General features: G+C 36.9%; 1 protein-coding gene across 1 annotated transcript; it reads left to right on the top strand.

Annotated features, from left to right (window-relative positions):
• Positions 1-16,455: 16,455 nt before the first annotated feature.
• Positions 16,456-19,819, top strand: LOC145320092 (uncharacterized). Its single transcript, XM_080162533.1, has 5 exons — positions 16,456-16,583; positions 17,186-17,222; positions 19,012-19,104; positions 19,355-19,446; positions 19,690-19,819. The coding sequence occupies exons 1-5, from the start codon at positions 16,456-16,458 to the stop codon at positions 19,817-19,819; spliced, it is 480 nt and encodes a 159-aa protein (XP_080018659.1).
• Positions 19,820-22,065: the final 2,246 nt, after the last annotated feature.

Raw genomic sequence — 22,065 nt, 5'->3', positions numbered from 1 at the left:
ATTGAAGGCAAATACAATCAGGGTGATATAATAGATAAGCCTAGGATTAAGAAGAAAAGGCACTATTATACCAGCACACAGTTACCCCCCTCCCTCACAGGGGGAACGGACGGAGTTACCCCCGTCCCCTCACGCGCTTCCCCCCTCCTACCCACACTAGACTAAGTCCGTCTGTAGTGTGGGGCTAGCGATCGGACACACAGAGCGCCATTCACGGGTAGCGCAACAGAGTGCGGAAAATAGAATAAATCCAACGGACGAAGCGGACCAATGAGAGAGCGAGTTGAGGGGTGAGAGCGCGTTTTCCCCGTGTGCGCGGATTTGACGGCGCGGACGCGCGTTACAAGGACAGGAGATTCCACGCACACACACACACACACACTCACACCGGAGCGGAGCTACTCCATAGCATACAACAGAGATATTTTTTTTAGGAGAAAAACTTGCAAGCTCCTCCCTCCCTGTCTACAGTGTGATAAGGAAAACTAAACCAGTTCCTTAAACCCGCTCAGACCCTCAACATCTCCCAACCCTGCCAACCCTACTTCAACGCTGAGTGGTTAGTGAAACAAATATATGTATATATAAATACCCAAGTGATAAATAATGTTGTTTTTTTTGTATCATGGGTACAAGTAAGTGAATACTAACCCCACCATACAACACTGGAAACTGATATGGTAACTGAACGAAAGTACGCCCACCCTGTGGACATAGCCTGACTTGATGCCCCACACTGGGCAGTGGTGGTGTGTACCTGGACCATCGACCTCATAGTTGTGAACTTTATACAGAGGAAGCGTGATTTTTTTTGGAGCAAGGAGGAAAGCTAGCTAGCTCTGGGGATATTCTTATACACGTATATATATATATGGGAGTGTAGCCATATATATATATATATAGCTAGCCTACCTATCCATATATCTACCAGCGGATACGCTCCTAGAGACCTCTGTGGATCCCTAACATATTCCTTTTACCTTTAAGCTAAGATCCGCTGGTTATCACAGAAATCAAGAGCTATACTGGAAAGGAGAACAACTCAGGCTCAACAGTTAAACAAGACGCTGGCACCAACAGACCAACCCCCTGCTACTTATCATGGGGACGCGCCAGCCACAGAAACTCTTGAGCCAGGAGGACCGAGCCTACAGCTACGTGGACTACCACCCTAATTACACAGCTATAGTATTTATATTAGGGGTGAGCCGGCTCGAACCCCCTTGCGGCGCGGCTACTCTACTCTGCTCCTACATCTACAAGATAAGAACTTGGCAGCCCCTAGCCCGACGTGCGGAAATAGAAGACATTCATGATTGGGCATTAACTGTGTGCCTAGGCCTGCTGCTGACACTGTGGTGGACAGAAGTCTTCATTTGGACCAGAACCACCAACATCTGTACCCCACCACTCTCTGCTTCTTCATACACGATACTGCTTCTGTTATTACTCTGGCCTACTGTGTTGAGTACAGTGAACATCAAACACATGCCAGGTCACAGACCCCTGGTCCCTGAGATGCCCTTGTCTGGAAGGGTGACTGAATGTCCGCTGCACCGCTCCTGTTCAGTTGGTGCTCAACGCACGAGAAATAGCAATACTGGACTGGGGATTGCTGAACCTGTAGGTGTCTTCCTGGGGGTGTTGAACGATGCAACTGAGCCTAATGAGAAGGTGACAAGCTTCAGAGACTTAGTGGCCAGCCCCAAGATGGACACTACTACCAGAACTGAGACTTCAAAGGGGCCCAGCCCTAGGGCCAGTACCACCTGTTTCTGGGGTGGAAAGGTCCTCCCTGGCACTGGCCTCACCAATCTGGAGGATGGGGAGCTGTCCCAGGGGAATAGGCTCTTCACCCAGATGCCCGACGCGTACCTGGGGGTGGGGGAGCCGCCACCCAAGCCTCCCTGGGAGCCCCCAGGCATGGAACGACTGGGGACCGGCCTAAGGATGGGGACTGGTGGCCTGCTGCAGTGGAAGACTTTACCCAGCACGGAGGGAGCAGGGTTGACCAGCAGCAGTGAGGCTGTTCCCCCACACTCCAAGACCAGATGCCGCTACTCTGTTGAACCACTGCACATGTCCCAGCCAAGTTCCCCCATGCTGCTGAAGATGGAGGCCCACCAGGATGCAGAGCTCCAACTAGGGAAGTCAATAAGAAGGCCACCCCTTGCCAAAACCAGAACCACCGCAGGGGCTCCCCACCAGCAGCTGACGGAGCCTGGCCGGGACGCAATACCAGCTGGCAACTCTGGCCCAACTCAGGTGGCTACCAACAGTCTGCTGACAGTCCGGAATACAGTTCAGGCTACCATCAGTATGGCATCTTCTGGGCCTTGCTGGTCCACCTGTGGGTATCTGTCCACACACTGGCCACAGGTACCCCCCAGAGATCATAGCCCCCTTTCCGACTGGCACCATCAACAGCCTTTGCTACCAACCACCTGGCATACCCAGAGGCAGGATCCCTCATGTGGAGAAGCACCTGCAGAAGCTAAGGCCGAGGCTGGCCTCGCCACCCAGGGGAGGAGAGCCGCTGTTGGATGGAAGGAACCTGTGTGTATGGGGAGGAGGCTGAATGTAACCAAGGAGCCACCACAAGCAGCCCAGCACCGCCTGACCCCTAGTAGGGGAGACCCTGTTTGTCAGCTGGTGCCCCAACTGGAGGAGGAGAGACCTGGCAGGTTGATACACCCTGGGGAAGCCGGCCTGATGGGACCCAGCTGGACGAAGGGGCGCTGCCGCTTCAACGGCCACACAGCCGCCAAGTGTAGAACCGGTTGGGACCGGGCAATGAAGAAACACCAGGCCGCCCAACAACCTGCATGCAACCAGTCTGCCACCCAGGTCCACCTGGAGGGAGATGCCCAGCCGTCACCCCAACTAGCTGCCGCCGCTGGGGCCGCGGCTACCCAGGAGTCTGAGTCGATGTATGGGACGCCAACCGGCGTCGCCACCTGGAAGGAACGAGAGGTGCTTCCCTGCACCACCAAGCTGATGTCTGGGGCGACAACCGTCGCCGCCACCTGTGAAGACTGGGGGGTGCTATCCAGCGCCCCACGCTGGTGCCTGGGGCGACAACCGTCGCCGCCACCGAGAGACCTGGACCCCTGTGAAGACTGGGGGGTGCTATCCAGCGCCCCCACACTGGTGCCTGGGGCGACAACCGTCGCCGCCACCGAGATACCTGGACCCCGGAATGAGCCCGCAGCCCCAGAGGAAGGGGTGACACCCGTCACCCCCAGCCAGCCAGAGCCCCCAGCCAGCAGGGAGAGTCCAGCTGTCCCTCACCCTCAACTGCATCCAGCTGTCAACCTCCCTCAACCAAGCCAGGGTAATTGTATTGCACTGGTGTACCAGGAAGTTTGGGCTGGGCCAAACTTGCCTGCGCCCCCTGCATCTGCCCCAGGAGCCAGGGTATCAGCCATTACCAGCCAAACTGAAGAAGCTTTGACCGCTGCCTGGGGAGTAACACAACTAGATGCGCCAAGTGCCGAGCCTAACCATAGAAGTAGAGGATCCCCAACAATTATGTCTACCCAAGATGGAGACAATGTGCCTGGACCCCTTCAGGCTAGGGGAGGAAATCCGGAGCCTTGTGCCTCCAGTCCACTAGCAGCAGTGTCCGTGGATGGGCCTGTCTCCCAGCCAACTAGAGCAGAACCACCCTTGCAGATCCAAGACAGCCTCCGGCATAAAGGGTGGACTGTTACCTTTCCCTACCCCGCAGGTCGGACTGCCATGCACCACCCTGCCAATGTCCAGAATGAGCCTGAAGGAGGCCACGCTCCTACAGTATGGCAACCACCACCTGCCCGCGTTGACAGAGACCCTGGAAGCCGAATGAACCTGACCAGCCCCGAGGGCGAAGAAACTGCGCCTGCATCCAGTAGCCAGCCTGCCAGCAGCAAGGTGACCAACACGATGGAGACCACCAGCCCAGTGGAGAAACCTGCAGAGGTGTATACCAGGCAGCTGTTGGTCCAAGCCCCCTCATGTGCTGTGCCACCCCTGGAGGTTGCCAGGGTGGCCTCAGAGGTACACATCCAACGGCCAGAAGATCCAACAGGACCAGCTACTCCAGCAGATATAGCCGATTCCGTTAGACCTGGGGAGGGCTGGAGTCCACCACCGTCCAGCAACTGGTATCCTGGCGGACCCATTCCACAAGGACAACAAACTGAAGGCCGCAACCACTGTCGGAAGTCTGGCGGTGCAGACAACCCCTCCAGCCTTCCGAGGGGAGAGTTGTGGTATGCGGCAGCTCTGGACCATGCAGAAACCAAGACATTATAGTGATGCTACGCACCTAGTTAAATCCTGTTATCCTACAATTATGAAGCCACCTGAAAAGATGTCAGATAACGGTACTGATTTTACCTCTCAGTTGTCCTGCAAATGGAGGGAGGGGTGTTACCCCTCCCTCTCCCATCTTAAGCACCGGAACCTTCCCCTTCAACCACCAAGTTATCAGCACCACCTCAACCCTGAGGATAAAGGATCTAAACCTGCCCTCACCTGATAGAATCACCCCCACACAGACTGTTGTTGTCACAAGTAATCATCAAACCTTCCCTCTTTAGTACCCAGACCTACCACTCAACCCCTCTATGCTTATCTACCTATTGTGCTGCTCCATGGGCTATCCTGCCTGCCCCAGACAGGGATAGCCATCTACCTAACCATTGCAATTATCTATGTTTTACTGTATGATTTATCTTTAACCATCTTTATTCCTAATCCATATGTATTTATATTATGGTTAACTGTATTCTTAATTCCCCCCACCCTTTCCAGGGATGGGGAATCATGATTGCCCAAACTGACTATTGTATATGTATTATAATGCTTTTATGTTATGATCATTTATTCCTATCCATGTAGTTATTGTTTGTTGTATATAGCTTTAGTATCCTTTAACCCTTCAATAAAGTGACAACTGAAATAGATGTTGATTCTTGTCTAGTGAATGCTAGAGAAGCGTAGCTTCTCTATAGTAAGGTGTCCACGTCTGTTCACACTGCCGTAGTCTTTATTCGAACTCTGGTGTCCGCCATTTACCCTAGGCGGATACCACACTATAAGTCATATTCTACTTAGTGCGTTACTTTAGGATAGGTCAGGTTGTTAAGATAGAGAATTTTTGGATCATAAAAAGAAAACGAAGTACCGGGATATGTCGGTTGCTTTTGATAGGTTAATTTAGATTAGGTAAATGTTAATGATTGCCCTGCAGGGTTGGGACATTGGCCCCGCGGGGGGTAAAAATAGGAGAAAAGCTATTGTAAAAATGCGACGTTTTCTTTTTAAGATCCGAAGTAAAAGTTTTGATAAGACATATTATGTCAAGTGAATGAACTTCCAAAGTTCCTTTTTACCTCTAAGTGTTGTTTTTTTATCCCTTGAAAGATAGCTCAAAACATTACCATAAAATATGAAGGTTCTAAAATTGTTGTTCCATCTTTTCAGCAAATCTTGCAGAAAATGCGTTATTGCTTATTGTAATTCATCTTTCCTGAGTTACCTATTCAATTTGTTATGACTTGAACTATGTGAAAATAATGTAAATAATGTAACACTCTTTTTTTGTGGGTCAAACTATAACATGGGTTAGCAGGCGACAAATATTGGCGCACTTGGTGCGTCTGTGGAATCATGCAAAACTGACGGCTAACAACCGGCGGTGAACATCAAGCCGGCGAGTTCATAAAAAGGGCGCCTGCAGTTTATACATTTAGATGCATTCAGCCGCCAATATTGCAAATTCAAATCTTAGGATCTCGCTAACAGCTGAAACGATATTATTTCCTAGGTTCTGGGAAGGTTTATAACTATTTTAACTGAGGGTACCCCCGATTGGTTAAATTCAACCCTAACCACTTCAAGTACTCCAAGAGGCCTCAAGGGGAATAGCCGGTAGTTATAAATAAAGGGGTAGCTATTGGCGGCTACGACAGATTTAACTTAAATGGCGGCAGCATGCAGCAGCTACCTCTATTTTGAACAATGAAAATATTTGATATTGACCATTAAAAGTAAAAGTTGTTTTGTTTTACTGTCTGGAAAAGACACATTAGCAAAAAAAATAATGGCTGTTTACAAGATAAAATTATTTGTCCGTATTGCAGGTGTAGGTTAATGGATGATAAATAGATCTACTCCTTATGCTAATATGTGATTTTGATGGCTGTGTTATGTAATACTAGCGGCATAACAAATGGCATTTTGGCGCTCTATAATCAAAGGAACATGGAAGGGCAAAAAATAGCCTAAAACCATACAAAGACTAAAAAATAAAAAAAAATAAAATAGCCCAAGGACCTATAAAAAGCTACACTCTAAAAAATAACCATATTTTTTCAGCGGTTAGCAAGAAGCTTACTACTTGAATTACCCCTAGCATCTAGTGGGGGGGGGGGGGGAGAAAATTAGCCATAAACCATCCCAAGGCAATTATTTTCCAAGATATCTAGCTTCAGACAAAAAACCTTACTACTTTTTTTGTGTCCTAGGACAAATGCAGGAGTACCAAACATCGGAGTGGACAAACGTCGGAGTTGACACTTAACGTAACCTAACCTATTTTAGACCTTCTTATAAGTTTTTAAAACCAAATAAACCACTGCGGGGGGCTTATTTGTACATTCATATCTTAACCTAACCTAATCTGTATAGAAATACAAAATTAAATCAATATTTTATCACTCTGACGTTTGTCCACTCCGACGTTTGGTACTCCTGCGTTTGTCTTGGAACCCTTTTTTTGTATTTAGTATTAAATTCATACATAAATTAGATTATGGGCGTCCAAAAGTTCGACGTCATCTTAACACCTTTCTTAAAATTTTGATTTTCACACTACTAACTGTTAAAACCCTTTGCATACATCTTAATTAGTCTTTTTAAATTTAATTTCTTTAGTCCCAAAAAAATTGCCGACGTTTTATATTGGCGACTCGGTCAGACCAAAAGACGTACAGAATAATTTAGTTATATAGTCGCTGAGCTACTAAAAACACTGCACAACATTGTGTATTATAGGTGTGTATCTAATCATCCAAAGTGTTTCATTTCAAGAACATTTTCCGCTAGTTTTGTCATTTGGGGGAATTACAACTTTTTTGTTTGTTTGGGCCCTTGATTCTAAAAACTATATTAAACAAATCAATGTGGCTTTCCAATTAGAATTTTTTTCAACGTTATGTTGTAGGGTATACGTTAAATTTGATTATGTTAATGTAAAAAAACATATATAATCATTAAAGTAGAATATTAGAGTAGACATTAAGATATATAAGTTTTCCGGAATTTTAATGTTAGGGGGAGATTTGAAATCTGCATCAACTTTTAAGCATTTTTTATAAAATTCGTTTTTTGTATAATTCTTTATCTAAAAGCGGAAATGCATTTTAAGTTAATTAATTTTGATTAATAGGATAGGTGGATTTTAAACTACCTGCGCTCTAATTGGTTGAATGATGTACGTCATCCAATCAGAGCGCAGATTTTTTAAATCCACCAATCACAGATGCCAAAATTAATTAACTCAAATTGCATTTCCGCTTTTAGATAAAGAATTATAGAAAAAACGAATTTTATAAAAAATCCTCAAAATTTGATGCAGATTTCAAATCTCCCCCTAACTTTAAAATTCCGGAAAACTTATATATCTTAGTAGACATGAGCTATATTTAACTCCCCTTAGGTCAGAGCCCCTGTCATGGTTTTGTATTGGGTCTTTAAAATCAGCTAAAAGCGTCACATAAATAAAAACAGCCTTGTCCTTACCAATGAACAAAAAACAATTTTCTAGCAGGCTGAATGGGTCTCTGACACTTGGGGCAGATAGTTATCTGGATTATATATAAATTTATTACTTAGACAGACCCAGCTTATACCAAGAACGAAATTAATTCGGAAAAAATCACGAAATTTATGCGTGATTTACAGCTGTCGTTAGGGGCAACACTCATTAAGATTAGACGACCTTTATGTCTGCCCCTCAAATAGTATTTCACAGATTTATTTCTCTTGTTGGCTGTACCTATTCCTGAGACAAACCAAGATGTGCAAATATAATTTTAAAGATACAGATTATTAAGAAGTTTGAACAAAAATTCAATGTCTATTTGTAAATTATATAATATATTCAAAACACAGAATTAAAGAGTTTACAGTTTATAGTGTACTACCCAAAATGTATAAAAGATTTTTATTTTTCAGAATAAACCCCCAGGTTTTGTTTATGATAAATATCTCGGAAATCACCCGTCAGTTTATTTCTAAGCAAAAAATATTAGTTTTTATTTAAGTTTAAAAAAAATACATTAATTATAATTATAAGGCACAATATATTCTTCACCTTTTCTAGAAGCGTAACGTACTTCTTCAATCAAATCAAATCATTTATTATCCAAGAGATCATAACTACAAACCACGATCTCTTGGATATTTATCAAACGCCAAATATAATTTGTTGCTTTAGTTATAGACGTAAAATTATGCTAATCATTTGCAAAAAATATGATTTAATCAGACGACACTCATTTTTTGCACCACTAATCAACTCTTTACTAAAATGCTTTTTGATAACAAAGAACAATAATCAAAAAGGGTGTCATTTTGTCCCTTAGTATCTCGCAAACAGCTAACCTATCAAGTTTCTCTTTTCATAGAAACTTCAAATCGTTTTTGTATAGCTTTATTCAATCAAAACTTTTTTTGTACAATTGGTGTAATATCCATCCAATATAAATTGATTACTTTTTCAGTATGGCTTCTAAACTGATTACTATCCGCTGGATCCGTTTCCAAGCTATACTGAAAAATAATGTATAGCATCGTATTACAGACAATTTTCCACGAATAATAAAATAAAAATCACAAAATTGAAACCAGTTTTGTTAGCATTTGCCTCTGGCCGTTCGGATACAACGAAACTGGTTTTAATCTTATATTTTTTTTATTTTGATATCCGCGGAAAGCTGCCTTTATTACGTTACGATAAATAACTATTACATTTTTATTCATAAAATTTTTCTTCTCAAACTAAAAGTTGAAAGGTGGATTTTCTCTTGCAAAAATTTCTTTGCACAATACACCCCTATTTCCATATACACTAATCATAATTTTATCTCTAAAGAAAACAAATTAGATGTTTTTGTTCATAATTACTGTTTATAAATTATAAAAACTTTGCTATTACTATATGATCTTGACCTTAAATATTGTTTTCTTAAAACACAAGCAAGGTCAATTATGTCTTCTAGCAGCGTAGCAACAATTTATTATTTAAAATGGAAAAGAGAACAGCATAGGCGTCCAAGGGGGGGGGTAATGGGGCGATTACCCCCCCCAAATTTTTTTTCATTTTACTCCCCCCATTTAAAATTTACCCCTACCCTGGCGGTGCCGTAGGCACCCCCAATCATTTAGGAGGGGGTATTTACCCCCCCCCAAACAATTTTGGGGGGGTAAATACCCCCCCCAAAATAAAAAATCTCTAATAATAAAAATTTTTGCGCGCTTCGCGCGCATTTTTAATACAATAAATTTAATAAAATTTAAATTACCCCCCCCAAAAAATTTTACCCCAGGGGTAAATTTTAGGGGGGGGGGGGTTAACTAAATTTACCCATGCCAACAGATTTACCCCCCCCCAAGCAAATTTCCCCTCCCCCCAGAAAAAACGAATTATCCCCCCCCCCTTAAACATTTTTTACCCCCCCCCCAAAATAAAAAGCTTGGACGCCCCTGGAGAACAGTAAACTTTTGATGCTTTATTTTAGGATAGGTTTAGAAGAATTTAATAATATGTGAAAGCACCCTGGAGGGAAGGAGGGAGGGGACCTTGAACTGTTTAATACACTGGTACTCAAATTCTTATTCGTTGACCCAAAACTTTGGATACTTTTATTGGTTTGTTCGAACTAGCAGTCTCAAAACGTTTAAACCAATAACTTTAATATATTGAAGAGGTAATCTAGATTAATATCATTTGGGTTATAAATCAATTTGTAGTCTATTGTCTTATCCCTTATTTCCCTGGAAGACACTGAATATTTTAAATTGAAATCTATTGTAAAAATGTAGAAAAAAAGCAACTGAAACGCAGTGCTTTACTATATGTGGTTTCTAATTAAATAGTGTTCTACCTAAAATTAAAAATTTTAAAAGAAACACATTTTCTGCTTGTTTTGCTAACTTTTTCCATCTCTAATTATTTAGTCAGAAAAAAAGAAATTTATAGTTTCAGGGATTAAATGATATTTATTAAGTAATAAAAATTATGGTTTGTCCGGGAGAAAGGGGATATTGAAATCCTATTATATAAAGTAATAAGCTTTTTTTCTGTCTGTAGCGAAGGATCTCGCTAACTAACGAACATATATGGTTCTCCTTTACAGTGAAGCTTCTTAAAGGTCCTAATGTGGTTTTAGGCTATTTTTTGCCTATCCATATCCCTTTGATTATAGAGGCCCTAGATGCTAGGGGCGCAGCCACTAGTATGAATAACACTGGTACACAAAGTTTAAGTTATCGTGTTCGTTAGAATAACTTTTAATCAATGATTTTAATCTAAAGAGGTGATAATCTGGTTTATTATATTTAGAGATAAAATTAATTTATCGACAATTGTCTTATCCTTTAAGATCTGGAATTGTCTGACAAATTATATTATTTGCTCCAACTTATTTGTGGTTAAAATGAACCAACAACGTGTCTTCTATTTAAAAGGCATCCACCAATCCTACGCCGGTATTTTGACAATTTGATGCGTGATGGTTCGTTCTAGCGACAAATTCAGAAATTCTACGGTAAAATAATGATGTTACTGATATGATTACTTTATGGATTTTGACTGATTTAAAAAATCAAAATAATGATTATATTGATAAAAAATTATTTAACTTTCTAACGAACTTGATATTGTCATTGCTGCGTTCACTGATGAAATCAGTAAAAGTCCATTTTTTTTATACACGGAAAGATTTTTTCAAATTTTTCAGGCACTTTACATATTCTTTATCTATTCTGTATATCTTGTTTATTAAATAAGATAAGTACCACTATTCTAAATCAAAAGGAACAATGACAAGGGTGATAACATATCCATAGTAAGATAAAAAAGTAGAAAATTAAACTCTAAAATAATTAGATTCCGGTATATTTAGTAAATGTAAATGTTTGTATGTGTGCTTGATTTTGTGTGTACCTTTCTTTGGTAAGTGCGTATGCGAATCTGTATCATATATCCTATCTTTTTATATAATGTTTTTTTTTGTCTAAAGCTCAATTACTAATGAACCGACTGAGTTCTCCAATTTAGGGAATCTTCATATATTTCCTAGAGTGGTTTTAGGATATTTTCTTTAAAGACTTAAACTTTGGGATAGTTAATGCTAATTTTTTAAATCATCAAATACAAAGCCCCTAGATGCTAAGGGCGTAACTACTCTTTATAAGGGCCTTTGGTTGCGTTACTGTAATATGGGCGGAGCCCGTTTAAGAATATTTGTTTCCCATGAAAATTAGGCGGGTAAAATTAAAATTATTATACTCATGGTTTACTGGGCTACTATAATGATACCATATATTCTGAATAATACAGGCAAATTAACAGATCACAAACCGTGACCCCCCTTCCTCTTAGCATCTTAAAATACTAGCGGTTGCGACTCTAACATCTATTGAGATTGTCTTCAAAGGAACAAGTTAGTGCTAGAAACAGTGCCTTAAACTATCCCGAAACTTAAATCTAAAAACAAAATAGCCAAAAACCACCCAGGAACCTATGTAAAGTTTCCCTAAAAGGAATAACTGAAACAATTATGTACGGATCGAAATCTTAAGCTTCAGACAAAAGAACCTTACTACTTTATATAGTAGGATGAAGTGTAGCTACTGAAGTGTATGTTGGTTAGAACCAAGTCTAAGCCATACTGAAAAATTATGTATCGCATTGTATTATGTCCATTTTTTTACGTGTACAAAAATGTACAATCATAATATCAAAACTAGTTGTGTTAATCCTATAATTGTACATTTTTATACCCGCGGAAAGCAGTTTATAATACGATGCGATAAATAACTATTATAGGTGAAGTGACGGAGTTTTTACTTGCAGTAGCCGGATTCTTTCTCTCCGTTGACTGTTTTTATTCGCGTAAGAGAACACAATAGCTGAATCGCGTAGGATATAATCTACATAGTAAGACAAGGATGACAACATTAATAAAAACGCAACTCATCAATTAACAATTCAACAAGAAAGATTTAACATTGTACCATGTCAATTATGTCATCAAATAATCCTTTACAAAATAATAAATTCCTTATTAGTTATTATAGTTATTTATGAATCGTATTAAAAGCAGCTTTCCGCGGTTAGAAAAATGTACAATTATAATATGAAAACCAGTTTTGTTAGTCCGTGCCTTATGATTGTACATTTTATATTCGTAGAAAACTGGAAATAATACGATACTATACATGATCTTTAGGTGCCGCTGAGAACTGGTTCTAATCCACCGGATATTAATCGGTTTCGAAGTCATACTGAAAACGAAATTTATTATTAAAATCATAAAGCAGCTTAGCTTGAAACATTATTGATAATAACAATATAAACCAGTGATATACGTTTTTAATAAGACCTGAAAATGCTTTAATACAAAAAATGCCAAAAACGTAACACTCACTGACATAGTGACGTACATCCCTTAGTTACAGAGTAGCTGCGCTACTAATAATGGGGATACTGTAATAGGAAAGAGTGTATAGGTGAATACTACTTGATTGAAAGCTATATAGCGGAAACATTTCTTTACTTTAGTCGGACTAATTGTTCCATAATATATACATCTTATGCATAGATGCTTTCTTTTTTTAGAAACTTTGTGTACTGTATATTATTTTTATTTTATTGAGGCGTAACTTTTTCATATATAAACATGTCTGTACGTCCTAGGGTAAAGTAGGGTACTGAGAATGTACCCTTAAGTTTTAGCAAGGAGATATTGCTTTGTAAATTGATATTTGGTTTTAAAAATCTATCGTTTTGTAAATTTTAGTAAAAAAAAACTATTTGATAAATTGCAAAACACAATATATCTTCGAGATTTATTTATAATGTAATTTTCTCCTCTATTAAGACTAGACAATAATTAAACCTTCTGTATATCAAAACTACTGTGTTGGCTAGGTATATTTGATCACAAAATCAATAAGTACCAAGCTACTAGATCTAAAAACATCCTTAAAAACAAATCTGAAGAAAAAAGAAATATTGACAAAATAAGTGAAAAGATTTTAGACTTTAATTGTAAAAATGACCCGACAACCAGATTGATGGACTAAGTTAATAGACAAGATTCTAAGCCATCACGGAATTCAAAATTCTACTTCATTTCTGCAAAAGAAATATAATTGTGACTTTATTAGACGTAGGGACGGACAATATGTGTTGCAAATTTTATCACTAATTATAATCTCAAAAAAACGAGAAGACTTCTATCTTCTAAAGTAAATGAAAATTTCTAATGAAATTTTAGAATTTTCGCCAGTAAATAGTTGGATATGAAGTTAAGAAAAAGATGGACTATATTGGTTTGATGTCAATGTCCATATGATATTTTTGATCAGGGATCAAAGGGGATAAAACAATGGTCGATAAATCGATTTATATCCCAAATGTTGATACACTAATTTACCCCCTCTGATATGACAAGTAGTGGATGAAACGTCAGGACACTCAACTTAATGAACCAATTGATCAAAATTCAATGAAAATCTCTAAAGTTGGTAAGCCAACGAATAAGAAAACGGTAATATAAAACTTTGGGGACTAGTGTAATAAAGAGTTCAATGTTCCCTCCCTCCCTGATTTTCATTGTTTTAGTGTCGTCTACCTAAACAAATATTTAGCGAGGCACCCAAAAGTTTTTATTTTCTTATTAAAAATTTACTATTTGAATAGAAATTAATTCCCCGTTGAATTCATTTTGATTTTGGCGCCTCTATAATTTGTTTGTTGGTCTTGCTATTATTTAAGCAAGAACGACACTAACTAACGTAGAGCAATTATAGATGTCTATTGAAAATGATAGACTAGAATGGAAAGCGTTGGAACGTGCAATATGTGACGTCATAAGAAATCGTCTAAAATTTATTTTGTAGGGGTTTTCTTTCCAACTTCTCATCTCATCCCTCCTTTTAAGATGTATTTTTATGACGTCTCACATAATACTTTCCAGCGCTTCTAGAATGGTTAATATAGTACCAAAATTGCTTATGTTCATAAAACGCAAAGATGACAGATAAAGGGATAGTTGCATGAAATGCATTTAACAAGTTTGATTGCAAGCATAAGGTACAAGAATACCATCTAACATATATAATTTTGCTTTACAATAGATAACAATCAATTTAGCACCACCAAAAAAGTCGTCATGCTGTTTTTTTCCTTCTGAAAACAGGACAGCCATTTATGTTGCATATATCCAAAAATTATGATTTTCAAGTCTTGATATTTTTAAAACTACGTGTTAGAACATTCAAATGCTTTCAAATTTATGTTCTGTAATAAACAGAGTAAAAGAATGAGTAGCTTTGCTACAAAAAAAACTAAAATGAGTCATAATATCATGCATGCATAGACAAGAAATGTCCCCTGATGCATTTTAACGAACATAATACAGGGTGTTTCAATCAATTTGCTATACTGGTTTAATTTGAAAAAAATGTAAAAAAATAACTTAAGAATATACTTTGTTATCAAATCAAAGAAGTACTATAACTGAAAATTTTGACTTGTGCCAGTTTACTTTTAGTTTTGATACCAAAAAAGGACAAAATAAAAAAAAGTATTATCATGATGATATACTCTAAAAAATTGTTCTCGCGTATTTTTCGAAACGGATAATATTGCTTGAAAACAGAAAAATACTGGCCTACTATTGGTCAATTTAAATGTATACTGCCTATTATTGGCCATTTCTATTGTATGAAGTCATATACTTAGGCACTATCATCAGTTTTCTAAATTCAACAATCAAGACAATTTATATCGCACCCAGTATCAAGGTATATGTGTTGCAATTTCCTTTTTACATATCCTCATGTGTAATGAATCAAATGAATCAATTATGCAAACAGTGTACTTTTAATTTCACTGAGGGTTGGTGATGGTCAAAATTATTTTTTCATTTGGTGGATCGATCTATATCACTTGATATCCTAAATAAATGGATTTATGTGTTGTCTTGAAAAATATTTTGCCTACAGCAGGGGCGTCCAAGCTTTTTTTTTTGGGGGGGTAAAAAATTTTTAAGGGGGGGGGAAATGGCGCGCGTAGCGCGCCGCAAATTTTTTTACCCCCCCAAAAACTTTTACCCCGGGGGTAAAATTTGCTTGGGGGGGTAATTACCCCCCCTGAAATCTGTTGGCAGGGGTAAATTTAGTTTACCCCCCCCAAAATTTACCCCCGGGTAAAATTTTTTGGGGGGGGTAATTTAAATTTTATCAAATATATAGTATTAATAATGCGCGCGAAGCGCGCAAAAATTTTTTTTATTAGAGATTTTTTATTTTCGGGGGGTTAATCGCCCCATTACCCCTCCCCTTGGACGTCTATGGCCTACAGGCTCAATATTTTCTAGAAAATTTAATTATGACCTAAGTCAGATTTTAGGCTATTTGACGAGGTGGAGGAGACGGTACTTTTTATTTATAGTTCCTTCTAAAAAAAAACAAAGCTTTTAGCAAAAAATATGTTAATATTGTAATAAAAGCCCAAAGTTTTTTTTTATTTTTTTCCTTAAATTTTGGCTATATTATATCATTGTATTTCCCCTTAGGAAGTATTTTGATAACATTAAACTTGGACGACAATGCCAAAAAATAATTAATTGTTTAGTTCTATTTTTGACTTTTTTGGGTTACATCATCATGTTTTACAGATGTATAGACTATAGACTCATATATAACAAAATTATATAAAAGTAACAGGATCTTTGCATCTGTCTGTTTGTGTGTCTGTACCGAAGGATATTGCTAGCTGCTGAAACAATATGAGTCTTCTTTACAGTATTGCTTCTCTTAGATTATAAAAAGATTAAGCAATTATAGATCACAGAAAATGAAAAATTTTCGTAGATTAAATTATGATTAAAATGATTTTTAAAGATATTCTAACTTTTGTTCAGACTAACTAATCTCAGCCATTGTTATAGAGTAGCTTTATCCTAATAATCCAACTTTTTTCAGATATTTTATAAAAAAACATAATTTTAATAATATGAAGTGAATCAAAGTTTAAGGAAATACCGAAATGATGAATAGTTTAAATTTGCATCTAATTTTTAAAATCAAAATACAAAACTTAATGAGATAAAGACTTAGGAGTTCTCAGATGAATAAAAGTTACACAAAGACAAATTTTGTGAAATTAAAGTGATGCATGAACAATGGTTACTAGCGACCTTGTTGGTTAATTTTGCCACAGGTCTTGTGATCAGTCCAGAAATATATTCTTCTCCAAGAGATGCTGCCAGATCTAAATTTACAACGCTCGGCTCCTCAAGGCATTGCATTAATATAATTGCATATTTATTTTACTTTTTTTATTATGAATTTTCTTACTATGACCCTTATTTAGATTTTTTCTGTATACTAGGACAGGGGCGTCCAAGCTTTTTTTTTTGGGGGGGGGGGAGGGTAAATACCCCCTACTAAATGGTTGGAGGTGCCTATGGCACCCCCAGGGTAGGGATAAATTTTAAATGGGGGGGGGGGGGGGGGTAATCCCTACTTTACCCCCCCCCCCTTGGACGTCTATGTACTAGGAAAAATATCAAGTGAAATGTCTTTATAAAATTAGTTAGCTTAAACTTAACATCAATAAGAAAAATTATAGCCTGATAAAGATTGATAATATCCAGCCCCTTTAGTATATTATTATTTTTTAGTCACCACTAGTTTGTAACCACCGAATAAAATTTAGTGAACAATTCCAATGTAAAGTGTTTTTTGGCTGACGAAGAAAGAACTTTGGGTACCAGTGTAATTTAGAGTCCAATGGATGAGAACACATTCCCAAGAAAAGTTTATAATTGTTTTGAATGTCTGATTTTAATCCTCCCCCCCTAAAATGAAAATATATATCAATATTTATGCAATTATTCAGAACTAGTTATCGAAGGCAAAGAGGTCTTTTTCAAAGTGTAAGTATTCATTATTTAAATATTAATAGCTAAGCAAGAATATTCTTGTTTATTAGTAGCTCAGCAACTCCTGGTTAGCAATATTTAAGACTTTTAATGTTTTCTTTTAAAAAAAAACTTGTAATTAAGAATCAGAAACTGATTTGAATTTTCTACCCTTTAGTTTTCTTAAATATAAAACATAAAAGTCTCTGTGCAAGTACAGAATACTATCAGGGATAAAAAGGGTTAACACAATGGCAGATAAATTGATGTACATCCCCAATTATGATAAACAAAATTATCCCTTCTGTAGATTACAATTATTGGTTGAAAAGTATGGACACTCAATTTAATAATAAACAAATGAAAATTCATTAAAAGTCCTCAAAGTAGTTAATCCATCGAATAAAAACTTTATTATAAAACTTTGGGGACTAGTGTAATAGATAGCCCAACATCTCCTCCCTCCCTTTAGTACTATACTTGGAATTAATGCAGCGCTACTTATGTAAAGATTGTTCTTGTTTGAATGTAGAAACATCAATTGATTGAATTCCTATGATTGTTGAGTAATCTCAAAATAATTTCTATTCACATATCTTGTTCTGATTAAAACAAGGACACCTGTGTCCATTAGTAGGTGAGCAAAAACAGTTGCGTGCACAGGTTTATGCTCACGTGGGTGCGCGAAGTGCACCTGAAATTTTGAACCAAAATCAGTGGGATGTAAAAAATAGCCATTATACTTAAAAATTAGATATATATCCTAAACATCATATAAAACTACTTACCTTTTAGTAAAGTGTGTCATCCACCCCCTTAATTTTGGCATCTATTGTATCTAAATTAAATTCGAAAAATATGAATTACACTTCTGTAGAAAACTTTTCTTTATGTAATATACATACATTTCTCGTTTGATGATGCAAAACTGTGCAAATAAACAGACGAGCGTACTTACCTAAGTTATATATAGAGTAGATGCGTTAGTTATAATGACAAAGGATTACAAATAGAGGTCAGTTATTCAGTAATTCCCAAGGTCGAGTTGTTAAACATATTTGTTGACAGAGAGTTATGCAATAATTATTTACTCATTTGTAGGTGTATATTTTTAATTGATAGATTTAAGGTGAAGGTAACATTCACATTCACATTAAACATCAAGTTATAAATGATATGTGTTTCAATAATTTTCCTGTACTATTTTTTTTTAATCTCTGTCACATCAGGGCCTTGATTACAAATATAAATGAACAGTGTCAATCGTCAATCGCTCTGTAAATCAAAATCTTTAGGGGTCTAATTCAAACAACTATTTATTGTCAGTTATGTTGGTTAGTGTATAACCCCTAATTCCACATAATCAATAGTCAAAAAAACGTCCTTAGACTGGTAAATTGACGCACAAAGCACGAAGTTTTTTCTCACAACTCCTCTTATATAAAAAGGTTGTACGACTTATTTTACCTTGAGACCCCTCTTTTAGGCTGTTTTAGAGGGTGTAGGTAGACTCTCATTAAGTGAGTTATCTCCGCCACTCTTAAATTACCAAAAAGGGTGATTACACACCCCTTCTACAAGCCTTGTAAAGTATAGGCTGTCAGACCTCAACATTTTATTTTAATTAAGGTATGTTAACTGTCCAGCAAAAGGGCTAGGTTTGGTGATTATCACAAATCAGTAATATTACATTATATTTATACTAACTTTTCATAACTCAATTATTTTTCTCAAAAAGTGCCAGTTTTTGCAACGCTTTTCATGAATATAGTTGTCCATGTTAAAATAAAAGTATTTTCTACAGGTAGATAAAAGTATAGAAGAATTTACAACAGAAAAGACAAATAACAACAAGGGGAAGAGAATTCATTGTAGTTCACCAAGTGGGAGTGTAGAGGTAAAGTTTTAATATAAAATTACTGACTTGTCTTGACAAATATGTCTAGTAGAACTTTTTTTGGAAGAATTGTCCTTGAGAGGAACATTAAAGTACTCGTACAGATGTCTTTCATGAAAAAAAATGTCTAGTAGAAATATCATATTATATTTAGGTTAGATAAGTAGTAGAGGAAGATGGAGGTACTCTTACAGACATGACTGTCTTGTCATGACAAACATGTCTAGTACAAATATCATATTTCATTTAGGGTAGGATAGTAGTAGAGGAAGATGGAGGTACTCTTACAGACATGACAGTCTTGTCATGGCAAATAGGTCTTGGAGAAACATTATGTTACAGGTATAATTATTAATTTGATTTGTTAACTTATAATTTAGGGTTTACGGTGTTAGGATGATTTTTTTTGTTTGACCAGTAAGATCTCTAAAAATGACTACATCGGTTTTCTGTAAGCCTTAAACCAGTAGAAAGTATTTTTCTAAATAAAAGGACAAATTTTGTAGAGGTACTTACTATTTCAAAAATAAGTTTGCTACTTTTTACATATTTACTAAATTTGTTCCTTTGTAATATCTATTTTAGATTTAGTTCAGAAGATTCAAATCTGTATGGCATAGTTGAAGTTACTTACAAATCTTTAAGAAGTGTTTATAGTATTACAGATACTTATCAGGAAAGCAAGCTTAAAAAAATTATGTGTCTTTTTTACTAAAACTAGGGATACTAAAGTCAATGTTTGATAATGTCCACAGAAAGTCTTATTGCCTGAACTTTAAAAACTTATATTTGCGGATAAATCTTTCGGTTAAGAGCTCTTAGAGTAGCAAATTATTTATTACAATAGCTATTATACCGTCTAATTAAGTTTATGTTTATCATTTCCACTGTTTCTCTGATTTTAACTTTAATTAATTAGAGTAATCTAATATGTTTCATAATTAAAAATGATTATTTTATTGATTGATTAAGACTTGCTTTGTAATTCCCAGTTCCAGTTGCCTGCAGGAGTGGCAGAATGTACCTGTGATTGTCCAGGAGGTTAGATTTTCAAAATGCAAAAGATTTTTACTCAAAAGTTTAACTTCTACAAGTCTGACTATTTGCAAAGCTTGTTTTAAAAATCAAATTTCATCTGCCCTTTAGTCAATCAAATACAGAAATTGTACTAAAAAGGGAGCAGAGTATAGTCAAACAATCTGTGTTCTAAAAATAAATAAAAATATGCAAATAAACTATAACGTGTATATGCATGGTATCATTCTACATCCACAGAGTCTTGCTATAAATCCAGTAGTTCAAAACTGTGCAAAATAACCTATACTGTTTAGGTACAGAGCATTATTATACACCCAGATCACTGTTAATAACCTAATGCATTTGAATCTAGGTGCAGGGTATTGTTATCCCTCTACAGATCTGTGTGCTAATAATATACAAAATTATATTTAGGTGCAGGGTATTGTTATCCCTCTACAGATCTGTGTGTTGATAATATACAAAATTATATTTAGGTGAAGGGTATTGTTATCCCTCTACAGATCTGTGTGCTGATAATATACAAAATTATATTTAGGTGCAGGGTATTGTTATCCCTCTACAGATCTGTGTGCTGATAATATAAAAAATTATATTTAGGTGCAGGGTATTGTTATCCTTCTACAGATCTGTGTGCTGATAATATACAAAATTATATTTAGGTGCAGGGTATTGTTATCCCTCTACAGATCTGTGTGCTGATAATATACAAAATTATATTTAGGTGAAGGGTATTGTTATCCCTCTACAGATCTGTGTGCTGATAATATACAAAATTATATTTAGGTGCAGGGTATTGTTATCCCTCTACAGATCTGTGTGCTGATAATATACAAAATTATATTTAGGTGCAGGGTATTGTTATCCTTCTACAGATCTGTGTGCTGATAATATACAAAATTATATTTAGGTGAAGGGTATTGTTATCCCTCTACAGTTCTGTGTGCTGATAATATAAAAAATTATATTTAGGTGCAGGGTATTGTTATCCCTCTACAGATCTGTGTGCTGATAATATACAAAATTATATTTAGGTGCAGGGTATTGTTACCCCTCTACAGATCTGTGTGCTGATAATATACAAAATTATATTTAGGTGCAGGGTATTGTTATCCCTCTACAGATCTGTGTGCTGATAATATACAAAATTATATTTAGGTGAAGGGTATTGTTATCCCTCTACAGATCTGTGTGCTGATAATATACAAAATTATATTTAGGTGCAGGGTATTGTTATCCCTCTACAGATCTGTGTGCTGATAATATACAAAATTATATTTAGGTGCAGGGTATTGTTATCCTTCTACAGATCTGTGTGCTGATAATATACAAAATTATATTTAGGTGAAGGGTATTGTTATCCCTCTACAGTTCTGTGTGCTGATAATATAAAAAATTATATTTAGGTGCAGGGTATTGTTATCCCTCTACAGATCTGTGTGCTGATAATATACAAAATTATATTTAGGTGCAGGGTATTGTTACCCCTCTACAGATCTGTGTGCTGATAATATACAAAATTATATTTAGGTGCAGGGTATTGTTATCCCTCTACAGATCTGTGTGCTGATAATATACAAAATTATATTTAGGTGAAGGGTATTGTTATCCCTCTACAGATCTGTGTGCTGATAATATACAAAATTATATTTAGGTGCAGGGTATTGTTATCCCTCTACAGATCTGTGTGCTGATAATATACAAAATTATATTTAGGTGCAGGGTATTGTTATCCTTCTACAGATCTGTGTGCTGATAATATACAAAATTATATTTAGGTGAAGGGTATTGTTATCCCTCTACAGTTCTGTGTGCTGATAATATAAAAAATTATATTTAGGTGCAGGGTATTGTTATCCCTCTACAGATCTGTGTGCTGATAATATACAAAATTATATTTAGGTGCAGGGTATTGTTACCCCT

The sequence above is a fragment of the Acartia tonsa genome, chromosome 5 (genome assembly GCF_053477335.1).
Source record: "Acartia tonsa isolate MP-2025a chromosome 5, ASM5347733v1, whole genome shotgun sequence".
Lineage (NCBI taxonomy): Eukaryota > Metazoa > Arthropoda > Copepoda > Calanoida > Acartiidae > Acartia > Acartia tonsa.
This window is presented reverse-complemented; position numbering and strand designations above follow the sequence as displayed.

Coding starts and splice junctions, on each gene's coding strand:
- LOC145320092 (XM_080162533.1), top strand. CDS start 16,456: ATGCATGAACAATGGTTACTAGCGACCTTGTTGGTTAATTTTGCCACA. Junction 17,223..19,011: donor AAAGAGGTCTTTTTCAAAGT/GTAAGTATTCAT, acceptor TATTTTCTACAG/GTAGATAAAAGTATAGAAGA. Junction 19,447..19,689: donor GGAGAAACATTATGTTACAG/GTATAATTATTA, acceptor TATCTATTTTAG/ATTTAGTTCAGAAGATTCAA.